The sequence below is a fragment of the Canis lupus genome, chromosome 26, assembly GCF_003254725.2.
Source record: "Canis lupus dingo isolate Sandy chromosome 26, ASM325472v2, whole genome shotgun sequence".
NCBI classification, from domain to species: domain Eukaryota; kingdom Metazoa; phylum Chordata; class Mammalia; order Carnivora; family Canidae; genus Canis; species Canis lupus.
The window spans coordinates 11,035,369-11,059,917 of record NC_064268.1 but is presented as its reverse complement, the minus strand read 5'-3'; the positions used below and the strand labels follow the sequence as shown (position 1 = coordinate 11,059,917).

Here is a 24,549-nt window from a genome sequence, read left to right as displayed (position 1 = left end):
TCCCTAAGCCCAGAGTGATGCTTGAGACCCCTCAAGCCCCTCAGGACATGATGCAGATGCACACGGGCCTGCAGAGCCCCTACCCACCCTGACAGAGGGGCTGTGAGACTCAGGGGAGACTGCAAAACCTGCCCCACGCCCGCCTGGACGCAGCCCCAAGCACGGATTTCCAGCCAGGAGAGACAGACATGTATTTTATAGGGGATGGCCTCAGAATTCTACCTACAGGACAGAGTAGGACTGAAATAGTGCTCAGTTCAGGGAAACCTTCCCAGAACAGGATTGCTTCCAGCCTCGACTGTCCCACTTGATTCAGCACAAAACCCCCCAAAAAGGCAGGCAGACCCCTCTGACCACTATTAAGAGCCAAGGCGCCGAGGACTGGGGTTGACCAGCTGGCTAAGATCAGTTGGTGACAGATTCTGTTTCGTGTTGGCCTGTATCCCACAGTGGGAAAGTCTTGTTGGTTAACAAGGCCCTGGGATAGCACCCAGAGCAAAGTAGGTGCTCACTGAACATCTGGATGGACAGATATAGATGAATGAATAGGTAGACGGGTGGATGGATGAAAGAGATGAATAGATGGGTGGACGGAAAATGGATGGCTCTATGGATGGATGGGTGGGTGGGTGGATGGTTCTATGGATAGATGGATGGGTGGGTGGATGGATGGATGGACGGTTGGGTAGGTGGATGGATGACTGTGCAGATGGACAATGGGTGAGTTAGCAGGTGAATAAATGAATAGATTAGACAGAAGAATGGACAGGAGAATGCATCGGTAGATGGTGTAGAACCCAAGCCAGTGAGGAGAAAGGACCCAGCCCAGCCTTCCCTACTGCCCCAAAAAACACAGCACAGGAGCCACGGCCTCTCATTTAATGGCAGCACAGTCTGCAATTTGGTTCCTACAGCAGGGGAGCTGTGGGCACCACCCTGAGGCCAAGGGCAGGCCCAAGTTGGGAGGCAAGGGGCATGAGGCTGCAGCATAGGGGCTGACACTCTTGTCTACCCCCGAAGGCCCCTCCAGCCACAAGTCACCAGAAACTTTGGTTTTTGTTTGCTTTCAAGTTTCTGTCCTCAGGGAAGTTGCCCAGAAGGGGAAGCAAGGGGGCTGCTTCCTGAGGGAGCAGAGCAGCTAGGGCTGGGAGACAGGAGGATGGATGCCAACCGGAGGCAACGCCCAGATCTCAGGGCTGAAACCCCCAAGTCCCAGAGCCACGGGCCGGAATGACACTGGAGGCAGGGACTGGAATGGTCCCCTCCTGCTCTACCAGGGGTCCCAAGTCCCATCCAAGGACCCCTCCCAAGCCCTCGAGATGGGGCAGCATGAGGACAGGGCCCCAGCACAGGGGAGAGAGACAAGCAGAGTAGAGGAGAGAGGCAAGGAGCAGGGGCGGCATCCCCCCACTTAAGGGGAGCCAACGACTCAGTTCTGGGCCCCATTGGACTCCACATCCCAGCCAGGAGACGACCCAGACAAGAGGGAACCTGGCACACCCAGGTCCCAGACCTGGCAGGGAACGAGGCCCATGGAGTGGGCAGGCAGGAGGTCAGGGCGGCAGCCGGCAGATGGCCCTGCTGGGGGTCAGCAGCGCAGAGAAGGAGGCTCAGTCCCACCAGGTCTCAATGGGCAAGAACTTCCAGACGTCAGGCTGGCCCATGTGTAGCAGGCCGCTGAAAGGCGAGGAGCTCCACTGGAACGGGGGCACCTGGTCCCACGTCGGGCCACTGACCGCAATGATGTGAAAGGCCTTGGCCAGAGCCATGCTGGTCATCTGGGGGCCAGGGCAGAGGTCGCTGAGCCCAGCCCTAACTTTGACCCCACCCACAGCCCAATGCTGACCTTGCCCTTCCACCCTGCCATCTGCTCTGACCCAGCCTTCACCTCCTCCCGTCCCTGCTCCAGCCCAGATGGCATCCAAGCCCACCCACTGCCCCCAGGCACCGGGGCGCAGGGCAGCACCTTTACATCTATGCCCCCGTGGGAGCGCTGATGCAGGGCCTGGAAAGGGTAGGAGCCATTGGCCGGGTTCAGGTCTGAGCGGGCCGAGATGGCATTCTCTGCGTTGGCCTGGGGGCTGCAGGCTTTGCACAGCGACAGGGGGTCATGCAGGAAGTCATTGTACCTGGATGTGGGAAGGGAGGGGGCATCAGGCGTGCCAGGAAGAGGAGGCCGAGGTCCCCAGGCCGGCAGCCCCAAATGGGCTTCCCTCACCCTTCACCTCTTCATTCCATGCCCATCATCTCATCCGCTCAGGCGGCCCTTTCCCTGGGGCCCCCCATCCCGACCCAGGCGAGATGCCCCATCCTACCCCTGTATCGCATTTCTAGGGGCTCAGCGAGCCCTGGCTATGCACCCACATCAGTGTGAGTGCTTGATGGATTTAGCATCTCCCACAGCCAGGGTGCTTGCTCCCTGCTTTGTCCCATTTCTCTGGTATTTGAGTATGGTGCTCAGCAGTGGGTGGCCCCTCAACAGATGGTCAGCACCCTCACCTGTAAATGTGGTTACAGTTCGCTGCCACCCTGTGATCCCTGGGCTTGCGGCGAAGTTTACGCAGATGCCAGTAAAATGCACAGAAAGCTCTATGGGACTCGGGGCTCATGCTCTTCCAACATACCTCATAAGCCGGAGCATGGAGTCTAGGTCATGCACCAGTGACTGGTTCCGCCGGAAGATTCGGGCCCGGGGACTCCCATCATAGGAGAACCAGTCCCCGTACTGGGCCACCAGGGCTTGCAACCCACTGGCGTTGAACACACTCTCAAAGTACCTACAGAGAACAAGGATGGTCACTCACGATCTCTGTCCACGCGAGCTGTGGCTGGGGATGTGGAGGGGCAGTCACAGCACAACATTATCACTGACAACTACGAAAGGACAGCACAGTAACATCTTCTGTTCATGTTGCGGGGGGTGGCTTGGGGGTGACCAAGCTCAGGCTCTGTGGTCCGAGAGACATGGGTTCAGATGCTGACTTCATCACTGAACAGCTGGGGAACGTGCCTCACGGAAGTCAGGCATTTGCTGGAGGCCTCAGTCTCCTCATCTGTGAAATGGAAGCAGGGACCATGGCCACCACTCAGTGGCTGTAAGATCAAACCTCTCATTCGGCAGAGCACAGTGAGCATCCAGAGGTGATGGCTGAGCAGCCCGGTTACAGCAGACGCAGTGGGGGAGCCACAGCAAGGGTCGGCACCTGAGCCTGACCACCCCCAGGACCCTGCTATGGGCACAGACCTGAGCTCCACAACCGTATCCCAAAACTGGCAGGGCTTTCCTGGCCACAGAAAGGCCAGAGTAAGTTCTTTGCTCTGTGGGTTGAAAAGATCCCGTGAGGAAGGACCCCTGACCAGTAGGGAAAGCTGAGCAGGGGAGAGGCAGGTATGGGGGTGGGGACATACGGTATGTTGTAGCTGGCCCAGTAGGTCTTCTGGTAGAGTTCTGAGGTCTTATCAGCCACCACCACCATGCCCCTGGGACCGAGAAGAGAGATGGGGCAAGACTGGTGAGAAAAGGGGCACCTGCGAGTACTGCCCTGCTTAAGAACCCCTGATGACTCCCCACTGCCCAGAGGTAGATTATGTCCTGGATCTTTTGCCCCAGTCAGGGGCTGCCTCCCGCTCCCACCTGGCCTGCCTTTGAGTCATGTCTCCAGACCTTTGCCTAGGCAGTTCTCTCTGCCTGGAGCACCCTGCTCTCCTTCCCAGGGTACTCACGGGATCTGCTCCAGGATGGTGAGCACCCTGTTCCCAGGGCTAGGCCCACCAGGGACAAATGCCTTATAGTCCACGATCATCCACTGGTTGTTGTACCTGTCATGGCCAAGGAAGGAAGACTGAACACACCTTGCCACTGCCCCAGCTTCCCCATCCCCCAGTGCCCCATACCACCAGGAATCAAGGGAAAGGAGTGACATGGGGGTGGGGGGCGGTGTCCTGCCATCTGACTGTCACCCTGACACTGCAGCTTGACCTGGTATTCTCAGCTCTCATCATGCTGTCTGTCTGCTTCAGAGAAGTCTTTGGTTCTCTAGTGCTTACTGGAATAAGGGTCAATTCTGCCCAATGCTCTAAGACCCTCCTGTGTCTCTAGCTTACAGGGAGCCCATCTGCCCATGCCCACCTGCTCAGATGGCCCTCGCCCTGTCTCCAGAGCCCTCAAATTCTAAATTGTCTTCCTTGCCTCCCTCTGGGGCCTTTCCCTGGTTGGAAGAACCTGCAGGGGAGATGTAAAGCCCCAGTTTCCCTAAGTATAAAACAAGGGAGAAGACTCTAAGACACCTTCCAATTCCAAAAAAGAACCATGAGGGGGCTCGGCAAAGGGTGTGGGGTATGTGGCCCTGGTGCCATGTCAGGTCCCTTGGGGTCTGACTGTTGAGGGGGGAAGTTGGTCCATTTCTTGGGTGAGGTCACAGTGCCAGGAGCCCACTCACGTGCCACTGTTGAATTTCTTGAAGATGTCTGCCCAGGAGTCCCCATCCAAGGCCAAGCGGTTGGCCACAACATTACGCACCCACTCCAGCACACAGTTCTTGGGCTGCACATACTTCCACAGAGCTGGGTTCCTGTTGCCGATGGTAGTTTCCAGGGTCACCTGTGGAAGGGCCAAGGGGGCGCTGCACTGAAGGGCCACCTGACTTACAGCTAGGGCATGCTGCCACCAAGTAGCACTGCTATATCAATCATGGTCCATACGTTGGCCACAGTTCTTTAAAACCTCATGTGCTGGTTTGTGTGCATGTTCCTCACTGGTTCCCTGGTTGAGCGCTGAGGAGGATTCACAATCACGCATCCAGCTTTGCCCTGGGGACAGGCCCTCAGAGAGCCCGAGGTGCTGCTCCTATGGACCCAATCTCCCAACCAAGTCGGTCAGCTCTTTCCCTGAAGGGACAGCATCCCATTTCTACCCGTTCCTTGCAGTTCTGGAGGGAAAGTCAGGCGGCTGGAGGCTATTAGCTTGGAATCTCACAAGCCCCTTGGGAAAACCCAGCACGGCTATTAATGCTGCTTTTTACTGAAAGGTAAACTGAGGCCTGAAGAAGCTAAGACAGTGCCAAAGGTCACAGCTGGTAAGTGGATAGGCCAAGACTCGATCACCAGACTTCCAACTCTTAAATCAATGCTTGTTCCTTTATAACAGGATATTAGCATGCTTCCTCCTTTTTTATACAAAGCCCAAAAAACAGCTAAAAGATAGCAATAGCCATAAATGTGATATTTAAAAGAAGAATCTGGAAAGCAAGCCTCTTGAGAGGAACGCCCAGCTGGGAACACCTTCTTCCACTCCCAGCCGTAGCTTCCTTGTCCCTCAACTGGCTGTTCTCAGCATCCAAAGCCACTGCCAGGATTCCAATCACCGTGGCCTAGAAAGCCCTGGAAGGCAGTCTCCCCTCTCAGGATGGGGGAATTCTGGACCTGGGGTAGTACTCAGGGAGTCTGCAGACTTGGGAGTTGAAAATACCACCTCTTCATTCCCACCACCACCAAACTGAAACTCAGCATCTCTCTCCACTGTGAGCACGGGTGACGCACCACTGTGACGTTTATGGTACCCGAGACTGTCACCTACAGAAATCAGATACATTCCCACCACACAACAGAGTCGCTTGCACCTATCTCAAAATATCATTTATGCTCCCCGTTCCTTTCCAATTATGGTATTTAGCACACCCACTACCAGAGCTTACTTACTTAATAAGTTAACAAAACAAAAAAGTTAACAAAACAGCACATAGATGATATTTAAAGGTTATTTACATAATATTTTATAAACACATTTCAATATCACTGGTTTCCTTTATGATCCCATATACTTTGGTTTATGCATTTAAAAATGTTATTCTGAGAAGGGGTTCATAGCCCCCTAAGACTGCCAAAGGAATCTGTGGCACAAAAACAGAAGATCCTGATGGGGCGCCTGGGTGGCTCAGTTAAGCATCTGCCTTCGGCTTGGGTCACGGTCTCAGGGTCTTGGAATCGAGCCCCTCACGTTGGGCTCCCTGCTCCATGGGGAGCCTGTTTCTCCCTCTCCCTTTGCCCTTCCCCCCACTCATGCTCTCTGTCAAATAAATAAAATCTTAAAAAATAAAAGACCGTGATGGAAAGTAAATTTCCTGCCAGGACACCTCCCAGGTAACCAGATGAAACCTTTTCAGTCGTCTTTCCCCAGACTGTCCCCTCCTTTCCCCAGCCAGACTGCATTAAAGGGGATCTCCAGCCTACGACCTGGGACCTGGCCCTCTCACACCTCTTTGCACATTCAAGGGGAAAATAGCAGAAAAAGCAAGCGCCCCTTGTTGCCACTCCAGCAGGGAACTGGCACTTTCCGCTTGGAGGGTATTTTTTACAGCGATGTTTTTTCCTCCTCCGCATGTTGCAATCTCAGGGCTCAATGCCCTGGTGAGGGGTGCCAGGAACAGATTTCTAAACAAGTCTGGACCCCAGCCAGGAAAACCGATAAAAACAAAACACTGTAAACAACATCTATTCAGAAAACCTGGCCCAGTTAGAGGGAATTTGAGGAAGGCAGGAGGGGAGGCAGGATGAGAAACAGCAAGGTCATGGTGGAGGGAGGAATGGCTTATGCTCAAGACATCCGAGCAAAATGGGGTCACTGAGGTCAAGAATATTGCAAAAGGGTCTCAAGACCAGAGACTGCTGAGGGCTGGCTCAGAATGCAGAGTCCCGGTGGGGAGGGGGGCTGTAGGATTTGGCTGCCAGGGAGGGATTGGGTCTCCACTTGTAAGAAGCCACTCACCCCTCCCCTAATCCTGTGGTCCAAGTACCACAGCAGGAGAACAGGCCCCAGTGCAGATGGTGGTGGGGGCCACATCCACCCACCTGCCCAGAGCTGCCAGGTGACTGTAGCCCCGGAGAGAAAGGCGACACGGGAGGGACACTCACCAGTCCGCTGCCCATGATGTAGAAGTCATCACAGGAGAAGAGGGTGCCAGGGTAGGATGAGAAGACCAGCTTGTTGCCAGGAGCCAGGGGAGAGTTCTCTGTGGAGGGGAGAGTGAGCCCAACAAGGGGGGAGGGTGCAGGTCAGACAAGCCCACTTAGGGACCCCCGAGCCCCAACCCAAGAGCCAGAGTGTCCAGGTGGGGAGCAGCAGGCCTCATGGGGTGCCTCCATCTGTTCTGATATTTTAGCAAAACAGGACATTTGTGGTGTATGTGTGCACATGTGTGTGGTTGTGTGTGTGCAAAAAAGAAAGCTAGTAGCAAAAAAAAAAAAAGATATATACACATACATTTCTTTACAAACATGTTCTGTTTGCTAAAATCTTTTTGGCCTTTTTTTTTTTTTTTTTTTTTTTTAAGATTTTATTAAGTAATCTCTACACCCAATGTGGGGCTTGAACTCACAACCCAGACATCAAGATTCACATGCTCCACTGAGCCAGCCAGGCAACCCTTCCCCTACTTTTTTTTTTTTTAATCGAAAGATCTATCATAAAAAAGATAATCCAGAGGGCAAAAAACAGAAGTCTGAGCACATGGGCTTTGTTTTTTCATTTTCCAGCTTTACTGAGGTATAACTGACAAAAATTGTCTGTACTTAGGGTGCGCAGTGTGAGAATGTGACGCATGCACGCGCTCGTACTGTGAACTGATGAGCACCATCAAGCTAACAAGTGCACCCATTCCCTCACACAGTCACCATTTTTTGTGTATGGCGAGAGTGCTTGAGATCTCTCCTCCCTGAAGATTTCAAGTGTCACAACACTACTGTTAACTGTAATGCTCCACCTTAGGTCCCCAGAACCTACTTGAAGTCTGTGGCTTCACCCTCCTGCCCGCTCCCCCGCCCCCGCCCTGGCAACCACTGCTCTAGTCTCTGCTTCTAGGAGCTCCACTCTTTAAGATTCCCCGTAGAAGTGAGACCATACAGACTTGTGTTTCTGTACCTGGTTTATTTCACTTCACATAATGCCCTCTGGGTTCAACCACGTTGTCAGAAATGGAAGGATTTCCTTCTTTTTTATGGCAGCTGTAAGGAGTTAAGTCCCCAGACTCAGAAGTTAAGTGTTGGTGGCACAAGGTGGGTGTGTAGGCTGGCTACAATCGAGGGCACCGTATACCAGACCAGCACTTGTCAAGGGATGGGGTTCGGGTACAATGGGTTCTGAGGCAGGTGTGAGGGTACCCGGAGGGACCACAGGAGCCACTTCCATGTAATTAACAAAGAAACAAACATTAAAAGGGCAAAATCATAATTAAACAGCTGGAACTGGAGGGGAAAACCACCAACATGAATGGTGGTTCTCTGGGGGCAAGAGGCAGGGTGGGGTACAAGCAAGTTTTATTGCTTCTCTGTGCTCAACCATATTTTCTAATATTCTATAGTGAACACGCATTACTTAAGCACTTTGTTTTCATTACTAAAAATTACTAATTTTTAATTCACCTTCTGGAAGCCAGAAGGTGAAAATAGCTTAAACGTCCATCAATAATAACAGATAAACAAGTTGTCATCTATCCACACGATGGAATATTTAGCCATAAAAAGGAACGGAGGACTGACACTAATACAATGTGAATGAGCCCTGAAAACATTACACTAAGTGAAAGCTGCTGGTCACAAGAAAGCCACTACTGTACAATTCCATTCACATGAAACGTCTAGAATGGGCAGATCTGGATGGCTCAGTGGTTGAGTGTCTGCCTTTGGCTCAGGTCCTGATCCTGGGGTCCTGGGATCAACTCCTGCATTGGGATCTCTGCAGGGGGCCTGCTTCTCCCTCTGCCTGTGTCTCTCATGAATAAATAAAATCTTAAAAAAAAAAAAAAAAGAATGGCAGATCCACAGGGAGAGAAGGCAGATCGCTGGTTGCCAGGGGCTGGTGGGAAAGGGAAAGGGGAGGGACTGCTGACAAGGGGTGTCCTTCCAGGGTGATGAAGATACTTTGGAACTAGACACAGGTGGTGGATGCATGGCATCAGGGATGTCCTAAATGCCCCTGAATCGTTCGCTTGAAAATGGTTCACTTTATGTTATGTGAATTTCAATTCCACAAAATAAATAAACCAATAAGTAGATCAACCACCGGAATTTTTTTTCCAATTACCAGAAATTTTAAAATATTAGTGCAGGTTTTATTTTCTTCTAGAACAGGCAAAACTAACCTAACAGAAAGGAAACTTGAAGAGGGGTTGCCTAAATAGTAACTACAGAGGGCACAGGGAACCTGCCTGCAGGGTGGAAATGTTCTCTGGCATTACTGAGTGGTGGGTTTGTCCAGACCCACCAATATATACATCCTACATGTGTTTAAGCTGTCCATCAGTAAAGTTCATACAAAAAAAAAACCCACCTCAGCCCAGGATATCATTTATCACCCATAAGAATGGCAAAAATTGAAATGAACCATAACATCCAGTGCTGGCAAGGTTGAGGGGAAAGCTGACACATGCTCATAGACTCATGGACAAGTGTAAAATGGCCCAGCCACTTTTGGAGGTAATTAGGCTGTATGTATTCAGAGACTAAAGTATTTAACTATGCCTATCTTTTTTTTTCTTTTTTTAAAGTAGGCTCCACACTGAGTGTGGAGCCCAATGCTGGGGTTCAACTTACAACCCCAAGATGAAAACCTGGGCTGAAATCAGGAGTCGATGCTCAATCAACTGAGCTACCCAGGTGCAACTAGTAATGCCCATCTTTTTTTTTTTTTTAATATTTTATTTCTTTATTTATTTGAAAGAGAGAGAGAACAAGTGAAGGAAGGACCAGAAGGAGAGGGACAAGCAGATCCTGCGCTTAGGTGCAGAGCCTGACATGGGGCTCAATCTCACAACCCTGAGATCATGACCTGAGCCAAAATCAAGAGTCAGATGCTTAACTGACTGAGCCATCCAGGCACTTCTACTTATGCCCATCTTTTAATCCAGCATTTTCACTTGGGGGCGCACTTGTCTTGCCGCACCATCATCTGAAGCTCCAAAGACTCAACCGGACATCCTCAATAGAGAACTAGTTAAAAGTTTAACATCAGCTGTTAAAAGGTAGACTGAACATGGTAATATCCAAAATCCTATATGGTATGATCTTATTTATGTTTAAAAGAAACCCAGAAAGTAAAATGTTCAGGGTGGCGAAGGTGAATATGCATCATTGTCCATTTAGCAAAATCCATACAACCATACTATTCAGAGTGAACCTGAATGTAAATTATGGGCATTGGTAGATCAGTTGTAACAAACGTACCACACCAATGCAACATGTTCATAATAGGAGAAAGGAGCAGGAAGGTATATGAGAACTCTGTATCATCTACCCAATTTATCTGTAAACTTGGAGATTGTCTAAAAAGTAAAACCTATTAACTAAAAAAAAATGGATCGTGTATACACAATATAAGTCAACCCCCAAAATCTAGATGGATCCAAACCAAAATGGCAACAGGTATCCTCTTAGGAAGGGTCTGGAATTTGGAAGAGGGTATCACAAGAGATCTATTTCTTCATTCACTACTAGAATTCGTGTCCATAAGAATGTATTCACATATTACTAGCATAATAAACATCAGTGAAAACAAATGGGAAAATAAGGTACATTTTAGTCTACGGAAAAAAAAAAATATTCACAGAAATTACCTCCTGTGGGCTATGGAGTACTCAAGTGATTTGGGGCTCAAACTCAAAACCCCAAGATCAAGAGTTGCATGTTCTACTGAAGGGCCAGCCAGGCGCTCCCTTGCATAGGATTTTTTTTTTCAGGAGATACTACACTGTTCATGAATCAATCACAACGACCATGATCGATCTATGGCTACAAACAACAACATGGATGAACCTCACAGGCATTATGCTAAGTGAGAGAAGTCAGACACAAGCGAGCACGTGCTGTATGTTTCTACATACAGAACATTCAAAATCAGGCTCATCTATGCTGTAAGGGGTCAGAGGGAGGTTATGCTGGGGTAGAGATAAGTGCCTGGAAAGGGACCTGAGAGCAGCTTCTGGGGGCTAGGAATGTTCCGTTTCTCAGTCTGGGTGCTGTGCACAGATGTGTGCGTCTACAAATACTCCAGCTACACAAGTACAATGTGCACACTCCTCTGGATACATGTCAACTCCGAAATTTACTTAAGTTAATGGGCATTAGATTGTTTCCAAACCATTACTGTAGTTGACATCCTTGTACACCATCTCTGTGCGGAAGCCGAAATGTTTCTCTAGGGATAGATCTGGGCCAAGAATTGCTGGACCACGAGAGTGACAGATTTTGAATTTCATCAGATACCGGCTAGGTTCTCCCTCAAAGTGGCAGCGCCAACCGTTACTCGCATTAGCAGAGGATGTGGGTATAGATTTCCCCAGCCCCTCGCCACCACCTGGCAACATTTGGTTTTTTTTTAGTTTCGCCAAGGAGGATGCACTGTAAACATTTGGCAGTGGCTACCTTTGGGGTGGACACTGGGGCCAGGGATCAGGGTGGGGGGCCACTCTGGGGTACTTGGACCTTAGTTGCAAAGTTTTCACATTTGACAGGAAGAATGTATTCATGTGCAGCCGGGTGTTTGTGCTGAGTATCGGCTGTAATTCTTCCCATGGTGCACCCTGTAGTGGGGCTCCAGGACTCCTCACATCAGATACTGGGCTGTTTCCCCACCTCTCAAATCTGAGCTGGTCACCTGCCTTGCTTCGAGCAACAGAATGTTGTGTCAGTTTCAGTCAGCCATTGAGAGGCCTTCTGCACGGCCCTGCCCAGATGTCAGGAGAATGAGCGGGAGCTACCCAGCTGCCCCAACACCCAGCTGAAAGCCACCCCCAGACATGCAGATGAGGCCACCCTCGGTCAGCCAGCTCACCCCGGCTGGCTGCAGAAGCATCAGTGGCCCAGCCAAGATCAGCCAGGCCTGGCCCAAACTAACAAGACTATCCAGCTGACCCACAGACACGAGAGCAAAAACAAATGGCTGTGCTTTTACGCTTCTGTTGTCTTAAAATTGGGAGTGATTTGTCATGCAAAAAGAGGTAACTGGTGTACCTTGTGAAAAGGAGCTAACAGAAAACAAAAATGTTAAAAGTGAGATGGACTCCTAGGGCACAGCGTGTACAGGGCCAAGGTCCACACCTCCTAGTGCCCTCCCCCAGCGTGCCACACGCACGCTCACACACACAGATACACCCACGTCCACCCACCTTGGGGGTCTTCCCGGAACTGGAACCAGTACTTCTTGATGATCCGCAGCATGTTCTGGTAGGAGCTCCAGGTGTTGTGGGCAATCAGGAGGTCACTCTGGCCGGGCAACAGCTTGATGAGGGCAGAGCAGGAGCCAGAGCCCATAACGTGCTTGGTCTTGGTCTTATTCAGGGCTGGCTCTAAGTCTCCCAGGTCCCCAGAGAGCTGCAACAGGCTGAGGAGGGCAGGGGTGCCAGAGGGTTACCATGCCAGCCTGCTGGGAGTGTATTCACATACCCCTTTCACAGAGGAGGAAGCTGAGGCCCTGGAAGGCTGGGCCAGGAGGCAGCAGAATGGATACTAGAACCCAGGTCTGTCTGATGGTAAGATGCATGGCCCTCTCCCCTACCCTGTCCGCTCCGGGAGTGGCACTTACAGGAACCCCAAGGGTTTGATGGTAAACCTCCCAGTTGGAAAGGTCATACTGCCTTCATAGCTGTCCTCGAGGCCTTTCAGCTGCAGGAGGGTCAGCCGCACCTAGGGGGAGGGGCAGATGGGGTGAGGCCTCCCCACCCGGGCTCATGCCTTCTCCTGTAATGGGAGGGGCTCTGGCCTGGGGATCCAGATAGGGCAGGAGTGGCCCAGGTGCATCCCCCAGGATCCAGACAGCCCTGACCACCCCTTCCCCAGCACCCACCCTCTCTCTTGCCATCACTTAGTTAACTATATGTTTCTGCCCTCTGCCAATCTAAATCACCCCTACTTAAGAGCCCAGATCAATGTCACCTCCTCCAGAAAGCCTCCCAGCCAGCCCTGACCCACTGTCAACTGCTCTCTAATCTGAGCTTAACTAGTGGCTGCGCTGCTGCCTCAGGGCACAGGTCTCATTAGCTAACTTCTCCCCACTGTCATTGTCACTGTCACTGTTCTCTAACTAGGGGAGATCATCACTGTGTACCCCATAGGGTCAGCGCTGAGTATATACCAGGCACTTCGTGAGCATCTGCTAGAGGGATGGATGGATGGACAAGAGGATGGACAGTCAGGCAGCACCGAGCATGGCTGCTAAGATACATAGAAGGGAAGAAAGGACTGAGAAGTAATCGTCCAGGTGGATGGCAGGGTGGTCAGAAGGACAGATGTCCAGGCGGTGGCACAGGCTAGATGCGCAGACAGGACAAGACAGATCCATTCTCTCATCTATATGTATTCAACAAACATTTACATATAAAGCACCTACTATGTACCAGCTCTCGTGCTGGGCACCAGGGATACCATGGTGTGCAAAGCAGATGTGATCCCTGCCTTGTCCTCGTGGGCTCAAGTCTAGTTGAAGACAGACTCTAAATCCCTTACTAGAGCATCACAGGAAAGTATGGGGACAGGACAGAGGTGAGGGGTGGGAGGTAAACCAGGCAGAGGGGGAAGAGGAAGCGCTCTAGGCAGAGGAGCAGAAGATCGTAAGTCCTGAGGCAAGAGGTAACAGAGGTAACAAACACATCTTGTTCCAGAAAGCAGGAAGTCAGGGAGGCTAGACTATAGAGCGAGGAGGTCAGCAAGAGCCAAAGCTGGGGATGGAGAGGGTGCAAAGGAGTGTGGGCATCATCCCCAGGGACCAGGGTGGCCCCTGGTGGGGAGAATGAGTGGCCATGATGAGACTGACACTTCAAGGTGCTTCGAAGGCTGACGGCTGGGAGGGAAGGTGGGGAATGAAGCAGATAAAGTGGCTGGTCCGAGTGGGCTGGGCAAGTGAGTGGGAAGAAGTGCAGGGGGGAGGTGAACAGGTGGATAGATGGTGGGCAGGGAGATGGACAGGCAACCACATGGGGTACGTCAATGGTTGGGGGGTGGGAGAACCAAGAACTGGCCTAAGATGGGAGGGGAGTGGCAGATGGGAGAGTAAAAGATGGGTAAGCCTGTGTGTGGTGCATGTGCTAACAAACTACCTGTGGATGGATGGATGGATGGATGGATGGATGGATGGATGGGTAGGTAAGAGGGAAGGGGGGGTGGGGGGAGGGGGAGGGGAATGAATGGAAGATGGAGAGACAGGTGGGTGGGTGGGTGGATGGAGAGCAGAGAGGGAAGGGGGGAGGGAGAGGATGAATGGAAGATAGATGGATGGGTGGGTGGGTGGATGAAGAAGGGAGGGAGAGAGAGAGGCCTGGCGAAGAGGGTGGGAGACAGGCAGGCCAGCCAGCTGGAAGGGGAGCAACCCCAGCCTGCTGTGCCCCTCAGAGCACAGGGGGCCACACGCACCTGATGCCAGTACGCAGAGTCCTTGTTCAGCTCTATCGCCTCCTGCATCCAGTCCAGGTTGGTCTCCAGGAATCTCCTGAGCCTCTCGCAGTAGCTGACTTCGTACTCAAAGGGGCCACAATAATTCACCACGGTGTTCATCCAGTGCATGTAGATGAGCTGTGGGGGGGGGGGCAGGTGGGCGAGGGCAGGGGCGGGGTCACCAGGCTGCTCTCCTCGCTGTGGGCCCCGCTGGCCCCCGACTCACCCCTACCCAGGCCTACAAGAAGCATGGTGCCCTGCAAGGCCCCCTCCGTGCCTCAGTTCCCACTGGCTCTCCTCCCCCAGAGGGCTAGTCACCCATCCGTCTCCCATCCCATCAGGGCCCGAAGCTTCTAGATGTCCCCCTCCTTTGAAAGCCCTCATTCAAAGTCTGTTCTAAACTGCGTCTCCTCTGTTACTGGAGACCTAAAAGATATGGGTGTATTTAGTCAATCAACAAACCACCCCTTTCGTGCCTCTACTATGTGCTATCCTCAGCTCCAAGGACATAGCAGTTAACTCACAAGTGAGTTCACATGGGCAAGTGAAGGCCAGTTCAACCAGCCCTCAAGAAGCCATCCACATGTCCCTGACCTGATGTGACATGAACAAGCCTGGGCTAGCCTCCTGGCAAGTTAAACACTACATCAGCCCCGTCACCCCAACTGACAGAGGGCCAGTCCCCAGGTATATGAATGAGGCCACTCTAAGCCAACCAGCTGCCCTAGCTGACCTGCCGGGATAAACCCAGCTAAGATCAGCCAGGCCTGGCCTGGAATCCCCAGTCCACCCACAGCTGACATTCCAGCTGGGGGAAGAAGGTCCCTTAGCTCGTTGCCCAGGTTCCCATGAATGGCATGCTGCATGGACACATTCAAACCTCACGGCAACTCTGTAAGGAAAGTGCTCTATCACCATTTCTGCGTCAGAGCTGAAGACATTGAGGCACGGGCAGATGATTACCTTACCCAAGGCCATCTGGGTAATGAATCACAGTGTCAAGATCTGAACCCTGGAAATGTGTGGATTTGTAATGTCTCAAAGCGTGGACCTCTCACTGTGCCAAGCTTGGCGGGGTAAGTTCCAGCTACACCCCTCACCACACTGGAAACATTCCCAAGACACATGGGTCAACGAGGGGATTGTGGCGGCACCCTGTACCCCGAGACGGACCGCTTGGGGACCCCTTGCTCCGTTGCCATCTCCATGAAATACATCCAAATTCTACTCTACCCTGGAAGCCTTAGTAAGATGCCACCTCCTCCGTGCAGCTGTCCACTACTTCCGGAAGCATTTCCCAAGTGCCTGTCCTACATCAGGCTCTGGCCTGGGTGCAGGGGACACAGCTGGGGACAGGACACAATCACCACTCACAAGAAGCTCCTGGGCCAGGGGGAAGGCGGCAGAACAAGAACGGTTAGTAACAGAGACTCTGGTCGGCCAGAGCTGGTGTTGAATGCTGGCTCCTCTGCTGACTGGCTGCGCAACCCCAGGTAAGTAACTTCGCCTCTCTGAGTCTCAGTGGGGTGGCCACACTTCCATCGGCAGCCTATAGGGCCCCTGAAAGATGGAATCTCGTCCCGTCCCATTCACTGCGCCTCAAACAGTACCAGCCTGGCCTAGTGTCTGAGCAGCTCCCCAGACACTGAGGTCCCAAAAGGACATCCCAAACTACTGCTGGGTGTCAGAATGAGGAGCAAGAGTTTTATAAAGGGGTGTCCCCTGTGTGCAGCCATCTGCCATGCGTACTTCCCCCCTCACCAGCCAGGATCCAGGATGTGTCCATGCTGCTTATTCCTCCCCAAAGCTCTATCATAGGGCACTTTGCATATGACCCATCTGGGTCCTCATTCACTGGTCAGTGGCACTTGGCTGTTCCCACTCTGGGGCTACTGCTCTAAGCACCTTAGGCTCATCCTCAGGTCATTCGGAGGGTATCAGGAACGGGGCCGCTGGGCCCTAGGGTTTGTGCGGCTCAATTCTATTATTGCCAAATGATTTTCCCAAGTGGGTGTCCCACCTCCCCTCATGCTGCAGGAGACGGGCTCTCACTGCAAAGTCTCACCCCCTTCTGATGTGGGCTGACTTCCCAAATTTATATCACTTTTATAAAGCCCCAAGTAAAGCAAAATTGTGTGTTGTCGGAGGATTTGGCACGTGTTATAAAACTAGTTTAACAAAAGTAAGAGAGTGGAAGTAATTCAAGTGTCCGTCCACTGACAGATGGATAAATAAAATGTGACCTGTCCACACAATATAGTATTATTTGGCCACAAAAAGGACTGTAGTACTGACACACTCTAGAACGTGGATCAATCTCAAAAACACAATGCTGAGTAAAAGAAGCCAGACACAAAAGACCACCCACTCATATGAAATGTTAAGAATAAGCAAACCCATGGAGGCAGAAGGCAGATTAATGGTTGCTGGGGGACGGGGTGAGGGAAAGAAGGGAGGTATGGGGTTTCTTTCTGGGGTGATGAGAATGTTCTGGAATTAGGTAGTGGTGATGGTTGCACAACCCTATGAATATACTAAAAACCACTGAATTATACATTCAAAAATAGTGAGTTTGGGGCACCTGGGTGGCTCAGTGACTGAGTGGTCTGCCTTCAGCTCAGGTTGTGATCGCGGGGTCCTGGGATCGAGTCCCACATCAGGCTTTCTGCAGGGAGCCTGCTTCTCCCTCTGCCTATGTCTCTGCCTCTCTGTGTGTGTCTCATGAATAAATAAATAAAATCTTAAAAAATAAATAAATAAAATAAAATAGTGAGTTTTATTGCATGGGAATTATATCTCAATATAAATGAATGAATGAATGGAAGTCACATTTAGGGTGATGGTGCCTCTGGGGGCGGGGGTAGAAAGGGGGTCTCAGAGGGATCAGTAACATTCTACGTTTTGGTCTGGATATTCTTTTATTGCTGTGCTTCGTGACTTGGAACATGGTATACATCCCTTATACGCATCAAATAGTATGTAGCCTAAGTTTTTAAAGAATGCACGTGAGCTTGCTCCTCAATTTGTGGAGGGCTGGGGGTGGGGGCATGGGGGCCCACTCTGCAGGCACCTCACCTCAGAACCCTTCAAAGCATCCTGGCAGGTACACTGTATGGGGTAGGAGCCCCAGGTTCCCCCACATGGCCCTTACCTCCTCAGACACAGCAGCCTCCACCACACCCGCCGCATAGGCCTGTAGGCTGTCATTATACTGGCCGTTCGTGCGCAGCTCCAGAAAGGCCCACCTAGATGGGTGGGAGAGGGGACACCTGGTCAGCACAGGGGCAAACGCAAAACCAGCCCTTGGCTGGGCACACAGCCATCCCCGGTGTTAAATCATTAAAAACATAGTGAAGAATTGTCATTCATGGGAATGGCCATCTGTTTTTGTGCACTCGGCAGGCTAAATCCCTAAAAGGGGAGCTGCTGGGCCAAAGGGCACATGTATTTTTAGTTTTAATAAGCACTGACAAACAGCAGCCCCCCAAAAGCTGTGCCAATCCATGTCCCGGCCCTGACAAACACACCAGCCAGTGTCAACTGAGGGCTTCCTCTGTGCCAGATGCTGTTCTAGTCACTTCTTGTTTACTAAGTCATTCAATCCTCATGGCAATCCTATAATCCTCCCAGGTAGGCACCGTTATTCCCCATAGAAGAGGTGCGGAGGGAATAGAGGCCAAGTTCCATGACTGCTGGAAGCCTGCACTACTGCCCAATCCTCCCTATCAGTACCCTCTGTTGTGAAACTTTGTGATCCTACCAATGGCTGAGTCCTTCCCTGCTCCACTGATTTGGGCTCAGCCATGTCATATGACTTGCTTTGGCTAATGGAATACAGATAGAGACCATGTGCCAGTTATAAGATTAGCCTTCAATAGGCCTCCTTTGTTGCTATTTGCCCTCCTATGCCTCTGCTACTGCCACTGCAACATGCCCCAGCCAGCCCACTGCTCCCAGGAACGTGACAGAAACATGGAGCAGACCAGGTCTGCAGACTCATAGCATGAAGCAGAGCTGCCCTGGCTGCCCCATGGATCCATGAGGATAAATGGTTATTTCTGGAGCCAGTGGGTTTGGTGGGTGGTTTGTTACACAGCACTGTGGCCCAACACTAACCAATATATTTGCCAAAGATTACAGGGCCAGCAAAGGGCAGAGCTGGGATTCAATTCCAGGCAGGATGGCTCCCACTCCTTCTGGGAAGCAGCACTTCCCATGCATCCATGCCACCTGAAGACCTTGTCTGGAAGCAGACTCTGATCAGGAGGTCTGGGGCAGGGCCTGAGACCCTGTATTTCTAACCAGCGCCCAGGTGATGCCAACGCTGCCACTGCCAGCCTGCAACCACGCTGGGCTAGAGACTACTTCGCCACCATGTGCATATTCCTGTCTGCCCACTCTCTCGCTTGAAATGATTCCTATTGATCTTTTTCATCTTTGCCAAGGCAATGGTTGAAAAATGCCATCACATTGTTTTAATAATAATCCTTTAATTAGTTAAATTACACTTGTTTTTATTTTTTCAATTTATTTAATTAATTTTTAAAGAAGGCTCCATGACCAGCATGGGGCTTGAACTCATGACCCCATGATTAAGGCCAGAGCTGAGATCAAGAGCCAGACACTTAACTGACTGAGCCACTCAGGCACCCCTACACTTGTTTTTAAATTTTTATTGGTCATTTACAGTTCTTTGGCTCAAGTGCTTTATTCACTTTTCTCCACTGTGTTTATCTTATTGATTTATGAAGTTCTCTATGTACACATTAGCCCTTTGCTTGTCACTAATATTGAAAATGTTTGCATTTTAATTGATTTTTTGCTTTTGTTTTTGCCATATAGAGGTTTCCAGTTTTTACGCAGCCAAATCTATCCATCTTTGGTTCTGGATTTCATCCTTGCTCCAAGGACACAAAATTATTCACCCAGGTGGCTTCCATAACTCGAGGAGAAACCAGTGTTAAGGCAATTTCTTTTTCTTTCTTTCTTTTTTTTATTTTTTTTTATTTTTACTTATTTATGATAGGCACACAGTGAGAGAGAGAGGCAGAGACATAGGCAGAGGGAGAAGCAGGCTCCAAGCACCGGGAGCCCGACGTGGGATTCGATCCCAGGTCTCCAGGATCGCGCCCTGTGCCAAAGGCAGGCGCTAAACCGCTGCGCCACCCAGGGATCCCTCTTTCTTTCTTTTTTTAAAGGTTGCATTTATTTATTTGATAGAGAGAGAAAGAGTACGAGCAGGGAAGAGAGGGAGAAGACAACTCCCTGCTGAGCTGGGAGCCTGACGTGGGAGAGGCTTAACTGACTGAGCCACCCAAGTGCACCTGTTAAGGCAATTTCTACTAAGAAAACGAGGGGCAATAGGAAGACACCAATGAGATCATGAAGAGCCTCCAAAACAAGGCAGAGCCAGGCTCAGCCAGGACAGTCTCGTGGGGAGCTGGCTAACACGGCACTGGAGAGCTCCAAGGCAAGAACAGCTCTGGCCTAGAGAAGACTCTGGAGAAGAAAAGATGATCAAAACATGCTCACCTGATACTTTTGGCAAGCAAGCCATTTTGAGAGTCCACTAGGTGCCAGACATCCAAAGGTGTGCAAAAGTGAATGACATTCAGGCCTGGCCTTCCCATAGCTATTGTGGGGGTGGTGGGTGCCTGGGGTTAGGGTGCCAGAATGTAAGCAGATAATGACATAACATGCCAGCTGCTATGATGAGAAAGGGGTGTCATATGCTGACAAGATGTCAGAGACAACATTAAAAAAAAAAAAAAAAAAAAAAAGATCAGGGCACCTGAGTGGCTCAGTGGTTAAGCATCTGCCTTTGGCTCAGGTGGTGATCCCGGAGTCCTGGGATCGAGTCCTGAGTCCTGAATCAGGGAGTCTGCAGTCCCACAGGGAGCCTGCTTCTGCCTCTGTCTGTGTCTCTGTCTCTCTCTGTGTGTCTCTCAGGTATAAACAAAATCTTTAAAAAAAAAAAAAAAAGATTAGAGAAGGATAAACGATTGACTCAGGACAACCCTGTGTGTGAAAAGCATTTTATGCAAGCACACATGCATGCATATCTATGCTCACACATATGCATGCACACTTAGGTCTATTTATGCATAGAAAGTTCTGGAAGAAAGAGCTAACAGTGATTATATATGGGGGGACTTACCTCACACATCCTACCTAAACCAGTGGGATCTTTTTTACCAAGTTAATTATTTGTATAATAAAACCAATAACATAAGAGACTTGAAAGGAGGAAGAGTAAAAAGTGATACTAACTCCTTCACCTCCACCCCCACCCCCTGCCCACCCTCATCTCCTTGTATGCTGCCTTGTTCCAAAGGGGTAATTTCATTTAGATGGGTTTTATTTACTTTGCCTGAGTTCTCAGAAGATCCAAATAGATGAATTTCCACCTATCTTTCCAGAACACTTTGGGTGGGAGATGTTCCCATTCAAGGGGTTTTGTTCTAAGCTACCAGACTTCAATGCTGGAGCCTCTGAAGGCTCTAAGGATCCCTCTGTGGCTTCAGACCCTAAGCCAAATCAAAAGATTCACCACCACCTCCCCAGGGTTGTCACCATCCTCACCACAGAAATAAGGCAGGCTAAGATGTGAGCCTAGATCTTTCAGTAAACCTGAAACTCTGCTCCATACTACCTGGCCCTTCCAGCCTCGGCGTCCCCGTCTGTAAAATGGGGAGGCTTGAACTCACGCAAATGGTGTCTAGATTCCTTCACACTGTGCAGATTGACAGCTTTGAGAAACCCTATCCCAATCCCTGATTAAAAGAAGACCACTGACAAGCATTTCTAAAGTTAAATGTATTCCTTAGACTGCTCTCTACTAAAGAACACGTCCTTCCTGCTTACTTGGTTCCAAAATAGTTGATCTCTTATGAGATAAAATTGACAGAGGTCAATAAACGCTGTTCTGTTTTTAATGCACTCACTTGACAAAAATAAAAAGTTGGCGGCACTAATCTGTTTTTCCAATCTTTGTTTTTTCTTTCTGGAAAGTCTATGGGCCACACTGTGATTTCATGTCTCATGGGTGCCTATCGCCTGACGACGTCTCCAGGGTCTGAAGAGGCCATGTCTGAGAAAAATCAGACCACTGCTGTGTGATGAGCACTCATAAACCTCCCCCAGCTCCACACCATGCTTCAGGGTACCGTGCTGTGCACCCCAGACACCCTACCCTACCTTATCTGTGGCTGCCACTCCTTCCTTGTTCTTGATGGGATGTTTACCTTTCCTGACTTCCAAGAACAGCTGGATGGTATTTATGCATTTTACTGAGCTGGGTTTCTCTGGTTACTTGGTGTATCTGAGTTGGTTCTATGCTGCTTAACAGGGTAATTCCCTCTATTGGTACCCACTTCCTTTTCCAACTTCATGGTGATTTGTGATTCGTGTCGGGCAGCAGGTGAGGGGGTCAGGGAAGGAGGAAAGGGTAGGGCTGGAAGGTTCAGCCTCCTTGGTACCAAGGCCACAGCCATCCTAGTGCAGGCTCTGCCTCCTGGGGCACGTCTGATGCCCAAGCACCAAATCCTAAATGTTTCAGGCCTTACAGCGAGTCATCACCCGTCCAAGGTCAGACACAGCACAACTGAAAGAGGACAGGTTATGCGGGGGAAGAGGACATGGAATTTATCCTGACAGTCCCAGGATCCCCCATGGCGAACAGTGGGGGACAGAAGGAGGAGAGACCCCCAACTCCAGGTATACAGAAGAGTATATCCCTGTAATCCACTGGCCTCCGCTCTGAAAAATAAGAGAGTCACCGACGGTTCAGAGGTTCTGCTGATCAGGGACCAGGAAACCTCAGATGCCTTTCTTTCATCCTATCCCTGAGTTCAAAGAGGTCGATCTCTCTTTTTTTTTTTTAAGATTTTATTTATTTATTTATGAGAGACACACAGAGAGAGGCAGAGAGAGAGAAGCGGAGCCCGATGTGGGACTCGATCCTATGACCCCGGGATCATGCCCTGAGCCAAAGGCTCAACCACTGAGCCACCCAGCTGCCCCTAAGAGGTGGATCTTAAGGGCCTCAGTTTCCCTGCTTCCAAAATGGGGGCTTCTGATCCATTCTCCCTACAGCACAGCCCCCAGGGCTAAACGGGCAGACTGGACAGATAGAATGCTAGAAAGAGGACATGAGAGGGATAAGTGTGGAAGAGACCTGGGCTCTTATCTCAGGCCTCAGTTTCCCCAACTGTAAAATGGGGGCAGAAGACACCTGCTCCTTTTTCTTTCACTCATCCCTTCATTCAGTTAGCAAACAGAGGTGCTTTCTGTAATCCCAGTGAATTTCCCTCCAAGCCTCACCTTGAGGAGAAAAAATTGGTTTAGAGGGGCGAAGTGATCTGCCCAAGGTCACATAGAGAAAGAGCTGAACCACAAAGAGCTTTCCAACCAGCACGATCAAGGAAGTCTTCTCTCCACTTTCGTTTTCCATAATTTGGAGCAACACAGCGCTGTGGGGGCCTCCTGGGGACAAGGACGTCTCCCCATGCTGGGCCTCACCTCTGTGCCTCCTTCCTAGCTAGCATACAGGCTGAGATTTGTCATGCCCTCTTGGCTTTGCTAAGCAGAGCCAAAACCATGTGTGAGTCAGCAGAGAATGGGTCACCAGATTTCAGAGCCACAGAGCCACAGAGCTCTAGTTCCCTCCATGGACACTAGCCCACCCTGTGGCCTCCTCTCCCTGGGAGCCTTCCCAGATTAGCCCTGTCCAGCTCCTGTGTCTGCAGCAGATCCCCTCCTCACAATCTCCCCAACCCCCATCTCCGTCTCTCTGATCCCCTCCCAAGTACCACAAAGCATCAAAAATGGGGGTGTCCTTGGTGTCCTGTATCTCCCCAACACCTGCAGGAATTAATGCATGCCAGCCAAATGGATGGGAGCAGTGGGAGGGTGGTAGGAGGGGACTGAGGGTTTACTAAGATGGCCAACACAGCCTTGATCCAGGGCCCGAGCCCCGCTGACAAGGCTTTAGGCTAGATTTCGCCCACACCCACTGAGTCAGGTTATCTTCTGGCACTCTCTGTCTCCCCCCATTGAATCAAGACCCACCTTGCTCAGCTCTGTCCCCAGGGCCAAGTGCAACAGGTTAGCGAATGAATGGGCACAAGGCCCTGGGACAGGGCCTGAGAAGGGTACCACTCCATCTCCCAGCCAGAGCACATCCTCAGAATCTGAGCCACAGACAGGGAAATGGGAGCCCGGACAGGCAGGGGAGTCAGAACAACAGCCTGATCCCCAGCGACTACCAAGGAGGCCGGAGCACTTGGCTCCACGCTAACTAACTAGCCAAGTAACTTTCCCCTGGACTGGGAGGGAGGAGAGAAAGGAGGTGCAGACCCCAAGCAAAAATACTATGTGGGTCTACATGAATTCAGGGACCCTGGGTGTTTTTGCTGGCCTAGAACCCAGGCTCAGAAGCTGCCCTGGTTCTGGAATAGGCAGGGGGTTGGCACCTATGGGGTAAGCCACAATCAGGGAAGTGAGAGCCTCTCTCGAAGAGCTGTCAACAGCCTTTGGCCCCAGGGGAGGCGTGGGTGGGGTGGGGGAGTGCTCGGGCCGATCCGGACGGAGGCAGTGGGGCCTGGGCGGCCGGGATGCGGCCTCTGGAGCAGCGGAGGCACTATCCCCCTGGCTAGGGCGACGGGCTGGTCCCCCTGAGCCGAGCGATGCTGCGCTGGCCCCCGCCCAACCCGGCCCCGGTCCGGGGCGCCGCGCCGCAGCCTCGGAGGCGGGAAACGGACCTGGAGGGAGCCGGGGGCACCACCTGGGGCAGCGAGGCGAGGCCGGCGCCGGGCCCCCCCAGCCTTACCCGGTGTCGCGGATGGCGTTGGTGAGGTTGGCCCAGGCCACGGCATCCGGGTGGAGGCCATCCACCAGCTGGAACTGGCCGGTCTGGGGGTCCAGGCGCACCGAGCGGCTGCGGGAGGCGGGCGGCACCGGCCCGCTGGGCCCCCACCGGCGCCCCGAGACCGGGGTCGCGCCCGTCAGGCCGCTCAGGAGCAGCCCGACCAGCAGGGCCAGCACCAGGGCCAGCGCCAGCGCCCGCGTCAGCGCCCGGGCCAGGCGGCCGCCCGGGGAGCCGTACAGCGGCGCCACCATCACCGCGCAGGGCCC

At 51.5% G+C, this 24,549-nt stretch overlaps 1 protein-coding gene across 2 annotated transcripts; it reads right to left on the bottom strand.

Annotated features, from left to right (window-relative positions):
- Positions 1-863: 863 nt before the first annotated feature.
- On the bottom strand, positions 864-24,549 carry PLBD2 (phospholipase B domain containing 2). 2 transcript variants are annotated; one of them, XM_025474049.3, is made up of 12 exons: positions 24,245-24,549; positions 17,567-17,660; positions 14,395-14,553; positions 12,572-12,672; positions 12,156-12,370; positions 6,910-7,007; positions 4,440-4,600; positions 3,724-3,819; positions 3,409-3,480; positions 2,625-2,777; positions 1,967-2,129; positions 864-1,778 (listed from the first exon to the last, which is right to left on the bottom strand). In XM_025474049.3, the coding sequence occupies exons 1-12, from the start codon at positions 24,532-24,534 to the stop codon at positions 1,611-1,613; spliced, it is 1,770 nt and encodes a 589-aa protein (XP_025329834.1). In that variant the 5' UTR covers positions 24,535-24,549; the 3' UTR covers positions 864-1,610. The 2 variants fall into 2 exon arrangements, with proteins under 2 accessions (XP_025329834.1, XP_048957660.1); XM_049101703.1 differs by lacking the exons at positions 864-1,778; positions 1,967-2,129; positions 2,625-2,777 and adding exons at positions 2,792-3,053; positions 3,245-3,318.